The sequence below is a fragment of the Rhinatrema bivittatum genome, chromosome 1, assembly GCF_901001135.1.
Source record: "Rhinatrema bivittatum chromosome 1, aRhiBiv1.1, whole genome shotgun sequence".
Lineage (NCBI taxonomy): Eukaryota > Metazoa > Chordata > Amphibia > Gymnophiona > Rhinatrematidae > Rhinatrema > Rhinatrema bivittatum.
Window position 1 is genome coordinate 151,257,372 of NC_042615.1, and position 16,457 is coordinate 151,273,828.

Below are 16,457 nucleotides of genomic sequence, written 5' to 3' on the forward strand. Positions count from 1 at the left end.
GCCCACAGCCCCACCCATGCCCCGCCCATTTTTGCAAGCCCCGGGACATATGCATGTCCCGGGGCTTGCGCGCGCCGCCGAGCCTATGAAAATAGTGGCGGAGTTAGGGTGTGTCAGCGGGGTTCCAGGGCAGGGTCACCGTTTACCCGCATAAATCACGATTTTAACTCCGGCGACCATAGCACGCATTGGGCTGTTACCTGCGCATATTTGCTTCTGCTCTAGATCAGAAAAGGCTTTGTTTTAGGCCTAAAATTACAGGGTGAGGGATCTGGGTAAAATGAGGGGAGTGCAAGTTCAAGAACCAGTGGAGGCTGGATGATGGGAGCGATAAGCTGGGCAAAATGGTGGACTAATTGGTAAAACTGGGAATGTCCTTCACGCACGCATGTTTTAAAATCTGCTTTGCTGCCCACGTTAAAACCGACAAATCCTAAGAAAGATACGCAAATAACGTGTGCTCATGTAAGCGCTTAAAATTAGCACACATACTCGCCTGGTGTATTTTACGTAATACGTGCACAATTACGCAATTTACTATTCTTGCATATGTGCGCTTCCATGCACTTCCGTGCACATATATGACAATCCGCATGCTCGTGTTAAAGTTACTGTCCCTGAATTTTTCCTAATTGATTTTAAAATGAATTTGAACTATCCAGCTACAGAAAGAGAGAAAAGACCAAATAAGGACAGTTCGAAATCCAATAATCAAAATGCAAAATACACAGTGCCAACCCACCAGCTTTTATGAAAAAAGGAAGCCCAGGTATCAAAAAGACAATCATATCAGTATATTTATTTGGAGCAGATTTAAAAATGACGATGGTGTACAGAAATCAAAGTTCTATGGTTAAAGAGGATTAAAGGGACACAAGTGCAAAGAATAAGTTTCGCTTGAAGCTAGCTGGGGCAAAAGCAGTATCGAAACTCAAGGGAAAAAAAAAAAAGGGCAGCTAGTAGAAAAGCAAGGGAAATGCATTGGTAAAGCACAGTCCATAATACTGTAGAAGGCATGGAAAATGGGTAGACAATGATGGTCTTTATCTACCATCACGTTTCCATGAGGAACATCCTCTCGCCTGTATTATGTAGCTCCCAGTGTCGGTTTTTAAAAATGGGTATGTTTTGCACACATCATGACAAGCATGAACCTCATTCTCAAGCTAAAGTCTGTTGGATATAATCTTAGTTATTCCAGTTTACTGCTACGTTTTCTTCTCAGTACTTGCGTTGTGCGAAAAAGAGCTTCATTATGGAACATGTAGGATGTTACAGCCATGGCCCGCAAGATGGGCTTGGAGGTTTTTCTGATCAACTCCTGGCACCTAAGACAACTGGAACTATTTCCATATCCTTTTACAACATTTTCCTCATCTCCTATTGCATCTTAGTACTTGATTATCATCCAGCTCTCCGCATGTAGTACAAAATAGTTACCTGGAACCAAAACTTCTATACGCTTGTATTTCTCTTTTTTACCACTGTGTCTGCTTTTCTGGTACCAAGGTTTTTATCCATTGGGATACGGATGTCCCTGTAATCTTGTCTTTAATTCTCTCTAATTCTGTCTGGATCAAAGTCCCAATGTTTACCTAATACTAGACTGCTAAAACATTTACCTATAGAGTTTCCGGTGGATCAGTCACTACATTATTACACCAGCGATCAGGGGAAAGACTGCATTTCTGTGTCACAGAATCTGTACTTGTTTTTCCAGGTTTTTCTATGGTTGCAATGAACCACTTTGTGCTTAGTTCTGAGTCCTGTACTTCTATTATCAAACTGTCATCTTTAGGTTCTAGCTCATCTTGCTAATCGACTCCAAGTCAGGCCTTGGTCTACACACGATTTGTGCAGTAGCTCTGTGTTTTCCCAACTAGCCCATATTCTACTATATGTTGTTCCTAGAGCTAGTTTTCCTTCTTATCTGGTCTAAATTTTTAAAGAGCTTTTTCTATCTTGTAAACTCTTGGTCCTTTTCCTATATACTGTCATGGCATCAATTTTATGGAAGGCTTTTCCAAGTTTTATGACAAACGTTATTTCTGCTTTAGCACTTACTGTAACATTTCAATACCTTAATGGCATTATGTATGCTTGCAAGCCTATTGTAATAAGTCTGTAAGTACAGACTATCTAAATGATTGGAAAAAATCCCAGGCACCAGGTCACCTGAAATTTGGCACCTGACATTGTCTCAAGACTCATTGGAGTTGCCACAGACTTCTAGGACCCAGCTAAAGGTGCCATCGCTTCCCTAGGCTGGATTCACCAAGAGACGCTATCACTAACACCAGCCAAGCTCAGAGAAAAAACGTAATGTGGTAGGGAACAGAAATGAGCAGAAGCCAGAGGAAGAATAAACAAAGGCATAAAGTGAAAAAGGCAGAATAAGCAAAACAAAAAAAAATGACAAAACGATAAAAGGTCAAATAAGCAATACAAAAAATGTAAAAGGGCAAAAAAACCCCTTGGCTCCTAAAAAATGTCCACCCTGAAAAAGACAATGCGTTATGTGTTTAAAATGATAAAATGCTTAAAAATTAAAATGGTTTGAAGACTAATAAAACAGAGCAAGCTTCCGTAGTTAAAGCTGGATGTATCATTAGTTACAGAAGACACTGTTTGAACTATATGATGGAGGTCCTCTTATTAAGCTGATGTACATTTCCTTTTGTAATCTTTTGTTCTTTGATGATCACTGAAGATTGTATTTGGGTATTTTTATATATTTATTTTATCTGATCTCATTTTATAAAAGATGAAACAAACAAAAAAAAAACATTTAGCTACAAAGCTTGCACTGCCTTCAGCTCTTGGAGTAAACAGTCTTGGTTATACCCTGATTCTTATATATTAAATGGTGAGCATAGTGATCTTTTCTTGTTATTGCATCCAACTGGTTGAGTTCTTTCTGAGGCCAAGATATGATTCCACAGCTGTAGAAAATTATAGTTTGTAAACTGGTTAACACCAGGGTGGACAATTCTGATCCTCGAGATCCAAAAACAGACAAGGTTTTTGGGATATCCACAATGAATATGCATGAGATAGACTTACATCTCATGCATATTCATTGTGGATATCCAGAAAGCCAGGCCTGTTTGTGGTTCTTGAGAACTGGAGTTAGCCACCCCAGGGTTAACAGCTTGTATTTTATCAAAGTCAGCCACTTTTACAAACAGCAAGTATATAGCAGGCTTTTGATTAGTCTTGTTGGGGCTGTCTACAGTACAGGAGCACCCTAAACTTTGGGGGCAGAGTTCTTGCTGTGTTCATAGAGCTATTATAAACATTATGGTAATATGTAGCAAGAGGTTGTGATAAAACATTACAACGAGGTTGTTTATAATTTGGGCTGTTGATCATACTTGGCTGTTTGTTATAAAATGTATCTTATATGTGGTTGAAACATAAGCTTTATTACTTTATGAATGGCTTTGATTAGCTGCTTGACCAATTGATTTTCAAAGTGATTTCTTATTTCCTTGTGTGCACTTATTCTTTTGTTTCATTTTTATTTTTTGTCCCTGTTTTATTGTTTGTATGGTTGTGTTATGCATTGGATTTTAACTGGCTTATTTGTGTATTTTTATTTTGTTTGTTTGTAAATTTTTTAAAATTCTGATTCTTTAAACCACATTGATCTTTTTTCTGGATTTGAGGTAAATCAAGAAGAAATTAAAGTAATCTAATTGTGCTACTGATGCTTATGCTGCTTTGTGCTCCTTTTACCCTGCCTGGAGCATTCTTCTGAATGGGTAGCCTATAAACAATGCTTCTGATTCTAGGAGTTTATAAAATGTAAATTTAGGCAATTAGGAGGTCTTGATGGCTACCAAAAATAGATATATATCAAGGTATCACTGTGTAAATTAAAAATTTGAATGCATTTTTAGGTGGATTCTATTTAGTAAGGAACATGGTGATGCCCCCCTATCCAAACCCCTTTCCTCTTATATGCTGTGTGTATACAGCTTGAATGGGAGTAGCAGGGTATGTGTGTGTGTGGTTGGAAGGGGTGGCAAGGTCTATGTGTGTGTGTGGCTGGGGCAGGATGAATGTAAGGACAGGTGTTGGAAGAGAGTGGCTAGGTGTGTGTGTGTGTGTGTGTGTGTGGCTGGAATGGGTGGAAAAGTATGTGTGTGTGTGTGTGTGTTTTTGTGTGCAGCTTGAATGGATGGTAAGTTGTGTATGTGTGGGTGGAAAGGGTGGCAAGGTGTACGTGTGTGTTTTTGGGTGCCGCCGAAAGGGCAGCAAAGTGTGGGTGTGTGTGGTTGGAGGGGTGGCAAGATGCGCGTGTGTGTGGCTGGAAGGGGTGGCAAGGTATGTGTGTGTCTGTGTGACTGGAAGGGGTGTAAGGGCATGTGGCTTCAGGGGTGGTGAAGGGCTATCTGTATGTGCTTGTCTGATTGGGTCTCTCCCCACTGCATTCCCCTTCCTACTGTACTTCCTCCCCTCACTCTCCCCTCTTGATTGCTCTTCCTCATCCATACCGGCTCCCTGCTGGCTTGATGCTTCCGTGCACCTCTTCTTGGGCTGGCAGGGCTTGGGCTCCCTCCTGACCTGCTACTCTGCGTACCTCTTCTTGGACTTAGACTCCCTGCAGGCCCAATGCTCTCACTGCACCTGTTTTCTTGTGCCAGCAGGGCTTAGGCTCACTTCTGGCCCACTCTGATGATGTCATCTGGCTGTTGCTCTCAGCAGCTGGATGACATCATTGGAATACCTCGAGGTAAGCCTATATTTGTTTTTTAATTTCGGTTAAAACTGAAAAAAACTCAGTTTCCCCATTGGGGGTGTTTTATCAGGGTTCTTAGTTTTAACCGAAAATCAGACCTATCTATAAACCCAAATAAATAATACCACTTTCCTCACACTCTACATTTATTATGTCTCTGTATACCTCGGACTGTGTCCAAGGATGAAAGTTCAGATGCAGTAGTCACTCAAGGATAATTTTCAAAACAATTTCTGCAGGTAAATCAGTGTTTTACAGCTCTGCGTATGTCGTGAGGGGTTGTGGATGAGCTGAGAGGGGATGAGAGTGAGGGATGGGATTGAAAGAGGGTGGGTAGTGACTGAGAGGAGGGGAGGTGAGAGTGAGGGGAGGGAGGCAGTGGGAGACAGAGGGGTGAGTAAGACTGAGGGGTGGGAAGGGGGTGAATGATCGAGGGGAAGGGAGAGTGAGGGAGAAAAAGTGTAGAAGTGTGCTGTGTTCGAAATAGACTGAAAACAAAAATTTAATGTAGCCCGTTGTGACGGGCTTAATGGCTTGTATGGGTATAACACGTGAAAAAAAGAAAATTAGGTCTTACCTCCGATAATTTTCATTCCTGTAGTACCAAGGATCAGTCCAGACTCCTGGGTTATGCCTCCGCACCAGCAGATGGAGACAGAGAAAAACTTGTCAGGCTCTGCCATAAATGCCAGGGTGCCACCCACAGCCTGTCAGTATTTCGTAATGTCAAAGCAGAATAACTCCCAGCTGATAAACTAACTATACACACGAAGTTCAACCGGGAAGCCCTGGGTCACTAATCCCAACAAGGAACCGGACCCGAAAAACCAGGCATAAACAGAAAGCATCCTTACCACCCAATGAACTAGAGCAGAAAGGAAATAGCGGACTCTGCGAATTAATGCCGAAGTGGGCGGGACTCTGGACTGATCCTTGATACTACAGGAATGAAAATTATCGGAGGTAAGACCTAATTTTCTTTTCCCTGTACGTACCGGATCAGTCCAGACTCCTGGGATGTACCAGAGCTCAAAACTACATGGGATGGGATCCGGAGAGGCCCGCTCACAAACGCCTACGCTGAAATTGCCCTCCCTGGAGTCCTGAACATCCAGCCGATAACGACGTGCAAAGGTATGCAATGATTTCCAAGTCGCTGCCCTGCAGATCCCTAACGAGGAGATCTGGTGACACTCCGCCCAGGAAACCGCCGGGGAACATGCCCAGTGCGCCTTTAGACCTAAATGCAAGGGCCGACCAGCTAAAAAGTACACCAAGATAACGGCCTCCTGCAACCACCGCGCGTTTGGATGCCATATTACCCTTCCAGAGAATGAAGAGATGATCCAAAACCCGAAAACCATTAGTCACAGGCAAGTAGCGCAGAAGGACCCTACGCACATCCAGCTTCTACAACTCCTTGAACAGGGAATCCGAACTGTCGAGTTGTGATAACATTGTAAGCTCCACCAAGTGGTTCAAATGAAAAACCGAGACTACTTTCCGTAGAAAGGAGTGCACCGTCCGAAGACTAACCTCAGAAACAGAGATCCTCAAGAAACGTTCACTACAAAACAAGGCCTGAAGTTCCGAGACTCATCAAGCCATAGATGCTACGCCCCCGTAAGAAAAATGGACAACATCGGGGTGTGACGCCAGCGTCCGCCTTTCCACAGCACCATATAAGCCACCGAGGACGGGCACCTGCACCCGTAACGAACTAGAGGACAGGCACGTGGTAAAGCGACTTGAAGGAAGGCTAAAACGCCGGAAAGGGATGCCAGAGTAATACCACCAAGACTCGAAACATTCCACACTTGAACATAGGTGAGGAAGTGGAGATCTTGCGAGACCTCAGAAGAGCGATGACCACCGCATCAGAATAGCCTTTGCCTTGGAGCCACCAGGATGAACTCCGTTGGGTGACACCGTATTCGACGAAGAACCTTGCCGAACAGAGGCCAGGGGAAAAGCCCATAGAGAAAACGACGTCGGACAGGGAAGAGCTAGGGCGACCACCCCCTCTGCCCCCAGCTGCCTGCGCCAGGCAAAGAAGCGGGGAACCTTGGCAATCTGACAAGTCACCATCGGATTCATGGCCGGCGGTCCCCATCTGTCGCAGATGAGCTGGAACGCCCTGTCCGCCGGTTCCCACGCTCCAGACGAGTTGATGCCGACTCAGGAAGTCTGTGTGAACATTGTCTACCCCTGCTATGTGAGATGCTGCAATACGGAGAAGGTGCTGTTCCACCCAGTGCATCAATAGATGAGCTTCGAACGCCACCGGGCGACTCCGAGTCCTTCCCTGATGGTTAAGATAGGCTACCGTCGATGCATTGTCGGACAAGGCCCTGACCAACTTTCCCTGAAGCAGAGACAGAAAAGTCCGTAGTGCCAACCGCACCGCCCTAGTCTCCAAGCAAGTGATCGACCAGTGAGACTTGCGCGCGGACCAGAACTCCTGAATCGACTTTTGCAGACACACCGCTCCCCAACCGGAGAGGCTCGCATTCATGGGGACCACCGTCCATACCGGCGCCACGAGCAACACCCCCCCCCGTAGGAGACTGACTGAACACAACCACCAGCCCAGGGTGGTCCGAACCACGTCCGTGAGAGGTAACAGGCAATGAAATTGTTCGTACCCCGGACTCCAGCGGAAAGCAACGCCGACTGAAAAGGGCCGCATGTGCGCACAGGCCCATGGTTCCAATTCCAATGTCGAAGCCATGGAGCCGATCAATTGCAGGAAGTCCCAAACCGCCGGCGTCTTCAACCAAAAGAGTGTAAGAACTGCAGAACCTGCTGGATTGCAGAACGCTAAAGCGCCTCGAACTTTGCTCGAATCAACCAATCTTCCAGACAAAGATGGACTACCAGTCCCTCCCTGCATAGCTGCGCTGCTACCACCACCATGATCAAGGTGAAGGTTCTGGGAGCCGTTGTGAGACCGAACAGCGACGCTTGGAATTGGCAATGCTTCCCCAAGACAGAGCACCTGAGGTACTTCTGGTGGACTGCCCTGATTCCGATGCGTAGGTATGCTGCCGCGAGATCCAGCGAAGCCAGAAACTCTCCCGCCTTACTAAAAACAATCACGGACCTCAGGGTCTCCATGTGCAAGCGTGGAATCCGAAGACATCTGTTGAAATCCGTTAGATCTAGGATGGGCCGGAAGGCTCCTTCTTCCTGTGGAACGACGAAGTAAATGGAGTAGTGTCCTCTTCGTTGCTCCAAGCCTGGAACTGGAACAATCGCCCCTAGATCCAGCAACCGGTGCAACGTCCGTTGGGCAGCTTGCCGCTTTCCCACATGACCGCACAGAGATGGAAAGGAAAACCTCGGATTGGGGAACGAGCAAATCCAAGGCGTAACCGGGCCATCGTGATTGAGGTCCATACCTCGTAAAAGAGAGACAGACTGCCACCTACCTTCGGAATGGAGGGATGGACAGACGAGAAATCATTGAGTCAACTTACCTCCGGGAGTCGGAGATGTGGGAGCGAGTCTACCAAAACGTCTTCCTAGAAAGGACTGGGACTACTGCCTCCCCACCCCCCACCGGAGGAAAGGAGAATGAAGGGATCCTAGAGCGAGAGGTACGTGGCTTACGGTTTCCTCAAAACCTGGATCTGTAAGCGGAGGACCCCTTGGGACGGGACCGGTCCTCTGGGAGTCGGTACCCCATGTTTTCACCCCGCAACTGGATCATGTCTTCCAATTCCTTACCGAACAGTAGCTTCCCTTGAACGACAAGGACCCCATACGAGACTTGGAGGCTCCGTCCGCAGACCAGTTCCGCAGCCACAAACAGGCGTCTGGCCGAGACGGTCGAAATCATGGAGCGCGCTGAAGTTCTAAGGAGCCCGTACAGCGCGTCCGCCCTATAAGCCACGACCGCTCTAGGCGCCCCGCTTGCCTGGCTTCATCCTCTGAAAGCCCTTCATTGGCGAGCAGTTGTTGTACCCAACAAGGACCAGCTCGTAAAACCAAATTACTACAAATTGCTGCTCGGCCCCCAAGAGCGGAAACCTCCAAGATCTTCTTCAGCTGAATCTCCAACTTGCGGTCTCGAAGATCAGTTAAAACCGTGGCTCCGGTAGCCAGAATGGTCATCCTTTTCGTGGCCGCCGAGACTGCGGCATCCACCTTCGACACCCGCAGGACCTCTAGAGCGTCCTCCAGCAAGGGAGAGAGTTTAACCATAGCCTTCGTGACCTTCAGGTTCAAAGCCGGGTATCCCACTCTCGAAAGAGCAGGGCCGTCACAGAGACGTGAAAAGGAATGGAGCCCAGCCGAGACTCCTCAGGCGGCGTGGCGATTCCCAGCTCCTCCAGGATGGCGGGAATAAGGGGCCAGATCCTTCCTTCTGAAGAGGCGGATCACCCTCGGGTCGTCCCCTTCCGAAGCCTGTCTCTGCCTCGCTGCCCCCTGTGGCGGCGCGCCATCTCCCTCAGACCCCTTGGAAGCGGGGAGGGCGCTTTGGAAATCTCCGGACCCGACGATTCAGATGTAGGTGCCAACTGCCTCAGCCCCCCTCGGAGGCGGAGAGGGCGCCTTGGAAATCTCCGGTCCCGACGATTCAGATGTAGGCATTTCCCTCAGCCCCCCTCGGAGGAGGGGAGGGTGCCTTGGAAATCTCCGGATCCGACAATTCAGATGTAGGGTCCGTGTCCTCTCTAGGCAGTATGGCCCGCAGCGGGCGTTTGGCTTTGAACCACCCCGCTGCGTTCTGCGGCCGAGTACGTGTCTAGTCCAGCTTGACTGGCCGCTCAGGGCCCCCCGGACTGGCCAGAGGGTCGCTTGTGGGCTTTGCGGGCCTTAAAGGCCCTATGCCTGGCCAAAATAAAATCAGGGGCAAAGGGTCCTTCAAAGTTTGTGGCCGTGTCTCCCCCTGCCCTCCCCCCACCGCCTCCGATGGAGAACAGGCCGCGGAGCCGGCCGCTGGGGGGAGAGGAAAGGAGGGGAATCCCTGGGGCCTGCCGTGCTCGGTGTCGCGCTTGGCGCAGGCACCAAGATGGCCGACTTTCCTGCAAATTTTGCGCGAGAGGTCGGCAGGCAAAAGACTGATTTTTTTTTTTTAAACGCAGCTGACTGTAACTGCTTGGGGAGGGCCACCAGACGGTCCCCGACCGCGATAGCGAGAGGCTGCCGCCGAACAATCACCCCCCGAAGCAAGGCCGACGACCCTGCGCCCCCCAGGACGCAGGCTGAGGACAGCCCAGCTCGATAGAGGTGCGCGGCACTGGAGCTGCAAGCCGAGCAGGCCGACCCATGTGGCCTGCTCGGAAGAGTGACAAAAGAAGCCAAAATTAAAACCCAACCTGAAAGGGAGAAGGGGAGAGGAAGGGAGGGAAACGCCGAATCGACTGCTGCAGAAGAGAACCCGGCGCTCGCGCTGAAAAGAAAAACCACTCCGTCTTTTTTTTTTAAGTTACCTGGAGCTGTCCCTCGCTGTGGTACTGCAGCGGTCCAGCTGGGGTGAGTGAGCCGGGCTCCCCGGTATCACCCCGGCTGGGCTGTAAACTAACACAGGATCCTTGACCCTTAGCCCAGCAAGTGCTCTACCAGGGGGGATGGTCCCCTCAGGACCTGGCAATCCCCTGGGAGCAAAGGACCGGCTCTTTTGCAGTAGCTTCTTCCCTCTTCCTTGCCACCGAATTTTTATTTTTATTTTTTAACCTAAAAGAGAAAAGAAAGCCATACACAAAAAGAACCTGACTACACTAACACCCTTCCTTTTTTTTTTTTTTTTTTTAAATCAGATCTGACTGTGGGAGAAGCACCCGACCATCTGCTGGAGACAGAGTAATACTGATAGGCTGTGGGTGGCACCCTGGCAATTATGGCAGAGCCTGACAAGTTTTGCTCTGTCTCCATCTGCTGGTGTGGAGGCATAACCCAGGAGTCTGGACTGATCCGGTACATACAGGGAACCTCATTTTGCGCACATAAAATGCTATTTATTGTGCAATATTTTGGTCAAAAGCCTGCCCCTATTACAATGAGCTGCTTTGCATGCACTTGGCATGCATAAAAATTTTCAAATGCATGCAAAGCAGCTTATTAGCTAATTCTATGCTAATAACACGGCTTGCATTATTTCCCAGAAAGTTAGCTATAACCCCTAAGTTGTAGCTAAATTTGCATGGGAGTATCAGCACTGTTCTGATGATCCCAGCCTGAAAATTAAATGGCCAGCAGAGCCCCCCCCCCCAAACTATGTAAAAAAGAACCCCAGGGGTCTGTGTAGACCCCTGTTAATTTCCCTCCCCCTCCCCCTCATCTTTAGATGCAGCCCAGCAGGGGTAAAAGTGCAAATATATCTGCTTCCCAGTCTTTTGCATCGAGTGTCACATGTATGATTTTTTACCCACCGGTGAGAAGTTGTACATGTGCACGCGATGCAAAGAGCTCCTGGCTCTCAGAGAACGAGTCCGATCTCTGGAGGCTAGAGTGGCAGACCTGGAGGAGCTGAGGGAGACAGAGAGGTATATAGATGAGACCTTCAGGGACATAGTAGTCCAGTCCCAACTTCAGACTGGCAGCCCTGGTGCTGCCTTGGAGGAAGAAGGTCTCATAATGGGAGAGCACCAACCAGATGTAGCAGGAAAGGATCCTGTAGCAAGGACCTGCTCTCTAGGTGATGCATTGTCCTTTCGCACTGAGGATATCTCCCCAAGGCCTACTGCCCAGGAGGGAAGGGTTAGGTCGGCCGTCATAGTTGGTGATTCGATTATTAGGAATGTAGATAGCTGGGTGGCTGGTGGGCGTGAGGATCGCCTGGTAACATGCCTACCTGGTGCGAAGGTGGCGGACCTCACGCGTCACCTAGATAGGATTTTAGACAGTGCTGGGGAGGAGCCGGCTGTCGTGGTACACGTGGGCACCAACGACATAGGAAAATGTGGGAGGGAGGTTCTGGAAGCCAAATTTAGGCTCTTAGGTAGAAAGATTAAATCCAAGAACCTCCAGGGTAGCATTCTCTGAAATGCTCCCTGTTCCACGCGCAGGTCACCAGAGGCAGGCAGAGCTCCGGAGTCTCAATGCGTGGATGAGACGATGGTGCAAGGAAGAGGGATTCAGTTTTGTTAGGAACTGGGGAACCTTTTGGGGAAGGGGGAGTCTCTTCCGAAGGGATGGGCTCCACCTTAACCAGGATGGAACCAGACTGCTGGCGCTAACCCTTAAAAAGGAGATAGAGCAGCTTTAAACTAGAACAAAGGGGAAAGCCGACAGTCGCTCAGCAGCGCATGGTTCGGAGAGATGTATCTTTAAAGGATACTAATGATGCACTAGAATTAGGGCATCCCGACAGTGAGGTTCCAATAATTAGAAAAGTAGTCCAAATGCCTGTAACTAAAACCTCACCTGAGCTAAAAAATTCTAACTTATCCCTATCAATTAAAAAGCAGAATAAAATACAATCAAAAAACAAACTTTGAAATGTTTGTATGCTAATGCCAGAAGTCTAAGAAGTAAGATGGGAGAATTAGAATGTATAGCAGTAAATGATGACATAGACTTAATTGGCATCTCAGAGACATGGTGGAAAGAGGATAACCAATGGGACAGTGCTATACCGGGGTACAAATTATATCGCAATGACAGAGAGGAGCAGTCGGGAGGAGGTGTGGCGCTTTATGTCCGGGATGGCATAGAGTCCAACAGGATAAACATCCTGCATGAGACTAAATACAAAATTGAATCTTTATGGGTAGAAATCCCTTGTGTATCAGGGAAGACTACAGTGATAGGGGTATACTACCGTCCACCTGGTCAAGATGGTGAGATGGACAGTGAAATGCTAAGAGAAATTAGGGAAGCCAACCAAATTGGTAGTGCAGTAATAATGGGAGACTTCAATTACCCCAATATAGACTGGGTAAATGTATCATCGGGTCACGCTAGAGAGATAACGTTCCTGGATGGAATAAATGATAGCTTTATGGAGCAAATGGTTCAGGAACCGACGAGAGAGGGAGCAATTTTAGATCTAATTCTCAGTGGAGCACAGGACTTGGTGAGAGAGGTAACGGTGGTGGGGCCGCTTGGCAATAGTGATCATAATATGATCAGATTTGATTTAATGACTGGAAAAGGAACAGTGTGCAAATCCAAAGCTCTCGTGCTAAACTTTCAAAAGGGAAACTTTGATAAAATGAGAAAAATTGTTAGAAAAAAACTGAAAGGAGCAGCTACAAAAGTAAAAAATGTCCAAGAGGCGTGGTCATTGTTAAAAAATACCATTCTAGAAGCACAGTCCAGATGTATTCCACACATTAAGAAAGGTGGAAAGAAGGCAAAACGATTACCGGCATGGTTAAAAGGGGAGGTGAAAGAAGCTATTTTAGCCAAAAGATCTTCATTCAAAAATTGGAAGAAGGATCCAACAGAAGAAAATAGGATAAAGCATAAACATTGGCAAGTTAAATGTAAGACATTGATAAGACAGGCTAAGAGAGAATTTGAAAAAAAGTTGGCTGTAGAGGCAAAAACTCACAGTAAAAACTTTTTTAAATATATCCGAAGCAGAAAGCCTGTGAGGGAGTCAGTTGGACCTTTAGATGATCGAGGGGTTAAAGGGGCACTTAGAGAAGATAAGGCCATCGCGGAAAGATTAAATGATTTCTTTGCTTCGGTGTTTACTGAAGAGGATGTTGGGGAGGGTACCCGTAATGGAGAAGGTTTTCATGGGTAATGATTCAGATGGACTGAATCAAATCACGGTGAACCTAGAAGATGTGGTAGGCCTGATTGACAAACTGAAGAGTAGTAAATCACCTGGACCGGATGGTATACACCCCAGAGTTCTGAAGGAACTAAAAAATGAAATTTCAGACCTATTAGTAAAAATTTGTAACTTATCATTAAAATCATCCATTGTACCTGAAGACTGGAGGATAGCAAATGTAACCCCAATATTTAAAAAGGGCTCCAGGGGCGATCCGGGAAACTACAGACCGGTTAGCCTGACTTCAGTGCCAGGAAAAATAGTGGAAAGTGTTCTAAACATCAAAATCACAGAACATATAGAAAGACATGGTTTAATGGAACAAAGTCAGCATGGCTTTACCCAGGGCAAGTCTTGCCTCACAAATCTGCTTCACTTTTTTGAAGGAGTTAATAAACATGTGGATAAAGGTGAACCGGTAGATATAGTATACTTGGATTTTCAGAAGGCGTTTGACAAAGTTCCTCATGAGAGGCTTCTAGGAAAAGTAAAAAGTCATGGGATAGGTGGCGATGTCCTTTCGTGGATTGCAAACTGGCTAAAAGACAGGAAACAGAGAGTAGGATTAAATGGGCAATTTTCTCAGTGGAAGGGAGTGGACAGTGGAGTGCCTCAGGGATCTGTATTGGGACCCTTACTGTTCAATATATTTATAAATGATCTGGAAAGAAATACGACGAGTGAGATAATCAAATTTGCAGATGACACAAAATTGTGCAGAGTAGTTAAATCACAAGCAGATTGTGATAAATTGCAGGAAGACCTTGTGAGACTGGAAAATTGGGCATCCAAATGGCAGATGAAATTTAATGTGGAAAAGTGCAAGGTGATGCATATAGGGAAAAATAACCCATGCTATAATTACACGATGTTGGGTTCCATATTAGGTGCTACAACCCAAGAAAGAGATCTAGGTGTCATAGTGGATAACACATTGAAATCGTCGGTTCAGTGTGCTGCGGCAGTCAAAAAAGCAAACAGAATGTTGGGAATTATTAGAAAAGGAATGATGAATAAAACGGAAAATGTCATAATGCCTCTGTATCGCTCCATGGTGAGACCGCACCTTGAATACTGTGTACAATTCTGGTCGCCGCATCTCAAAAAAGATATAATTGCGATGGAGAAGGTACAGAGAAGGGCTACCAAAATGATAAGGGGAATGGAACAACTCCCCTATGAGGAAAGACTAAAGAGATTAGGACTTTTCAGCTTGGAGAAGAGACGACTGAGGGGGGATATGATAGAGGTGTTTAAAATCATGAGAGGTCTAGAACGGGTAGATGTGAATCGGTTATTTACTCTTTCAGATAGTAGAAGGACTAGGGGACACTCCATGAAGTTAGCATGGGGCACATTTAAAACTAATCGGAGAAAGTTCTTTTTTACTCAACGCACAATTAAACTCTGGAATTTGTTGCCAGAGAATGTGGTTCGTGCAGGTAGTATAGCTGTGTTTAAAAAAGGATTGGATAAGTTCTTGGAGGAGAAGTCCATTACCTGCTATTAGGTTCACTTAGAGAATAGCCACTGCCATTAGCAATGGTTACATGGAATAGACTTAGTTTTTGGGTACTTGCCAGGTTCTTATGGCCTGGATTGGCCACTGTTGGAAACAGGATGCTGGGCTTGATGGACCCTTGGTCTGACCCAGTATGGCATTTTCTTATGTTCTTATGTTCTTACCCTCCCCCTCCAGTTCAACTAATCCTTCCAGAGTGCTGCCAATGCCTACAAGACCCTCTTCCCATCTTTTGATTAAGTCCCTGATAATCTAGTGGCCCACCATCATCATTTAACCATCCCTGGTGTCTAGTGGGGCCCAGAACACCCCCCTACGCTCCAGGCCGGTTGATGCCATCTTTCAAAATGGCGTCAGCCGGCCTTTGCCCCTATCAGTGAAGCTGCTGCAATATTTTACTAGTGAGGGGACAGATATCGGAAGCACATCCCCCGCGATAAACTATTGCGGTTTAATAAATGACCCCCCCCCTGTTTGTACCTCAACAATGGAAGGTGAAGTGACTTGCCCAAGGTCACAAGCACCACCAAAAGGATTTGAATCCTGGCTTCCCTGGGTCACAGCCTGCTGCTCTAACCACTAAGCTACTTCTCCACTATTCTAGGTGCCAAAAATAAATGATGTAGGCCAAAAATATCTCCAAATATTCTTCCATTTATGCAACTCAGGAATTCTGCAGAATGGAGGGAAACATGAAACCAATTCATACCTGTGGGTAAGCCTAAAGTAAAATAGTTTCCAGGGCCTGGCTTGAACCGGATTATGTGATTGCAGATGTATTTTGCTGCCCATTCACTAGCTAGATCATAATCATCGAGAATTACCAATCTCATTCTGGTGATGAGCAGCTCCTAATTTCAAATACCGGATCTAAATCTGTAGAAAACATAAGAAGGGGAAAGCATATTTACAAAAACATAACGCTGCATCCATTGGGTTTGTATGCTGAATTTGCAGTCCTATTTCTTCCACTTACATTTTTTATGTCATTTTTAGAAGTAGCTGGGTTTTTTTTTTACATGCATTTTAGTTTTCCAGCCTAGAAGATAAATGCAAGCAATCAACAGTGAAGCCCTAGTGTGTTAAAAAAAAACCAAAAATACTTTTCTTGACATTGAATGGATATTTCTGAGGGGAAAAAAAAGTTTGTGACATACAGTCCCTGTTAACTGAGGTTTGCAGAGTATTGCACAATAATGAAACAGTGAGGTGATAGCATATAAAAAGAAAATTATTTCCTTACCTGCTAATTTTCGTTCCTGTAGTACCATGGATCAGTCTAGACCGTGGATTATGTCCTCCTTCCAGCAGATGGAGTCAGAGCAAAAACTGAGAGGGCGGTACCTCATGACTGGTGCGCCCTCTGTAAACCTTCAGTATTAAGAATATCCAAGCAATAAAGAAAAACCCCTTGGATGGATCAATACAAAAATGAATATCAACTAAATTGAACATCA

At 46.3% G+C, this 16,457-nt stretch overlaps 1 protein-coding gene across 4 annotated transcripts in view; it reads right to left on the reverse strand.

Moving 5' to 3' along the window:
- The window catches only part of GNPDA2 (glucosamine-6-phosphate deaminase 2), a 75,970-nt gene that overhangs the window by 47,140 nt on the left and 12,373 nt on the right, over positions 1–16,457 (reverse strand). For 2 of the 4 annotated variants that reach the window (XM_029588553.1, XM_029588544.1), the window contains exon 2: positions 15,710–15,876. The exons of 1 other annotated variant lie outside the window; for it this stretch is intronic. In XM_029588553.1, coding sequence (XP_029444413.1) covers positions 15,710–15,833 — 124 coding nt within the window. In that variant the 5' untranslated portion in view covers positions 15,834–15,876. Of the gene's footprint in view, positions 1–15,709; positions 15,877–15,976; positions 16,013–16,457 lie in introns of those variants that run through there. One more of the 4 variants, XM_029588561.1, reaches the window with a different exon arrangement.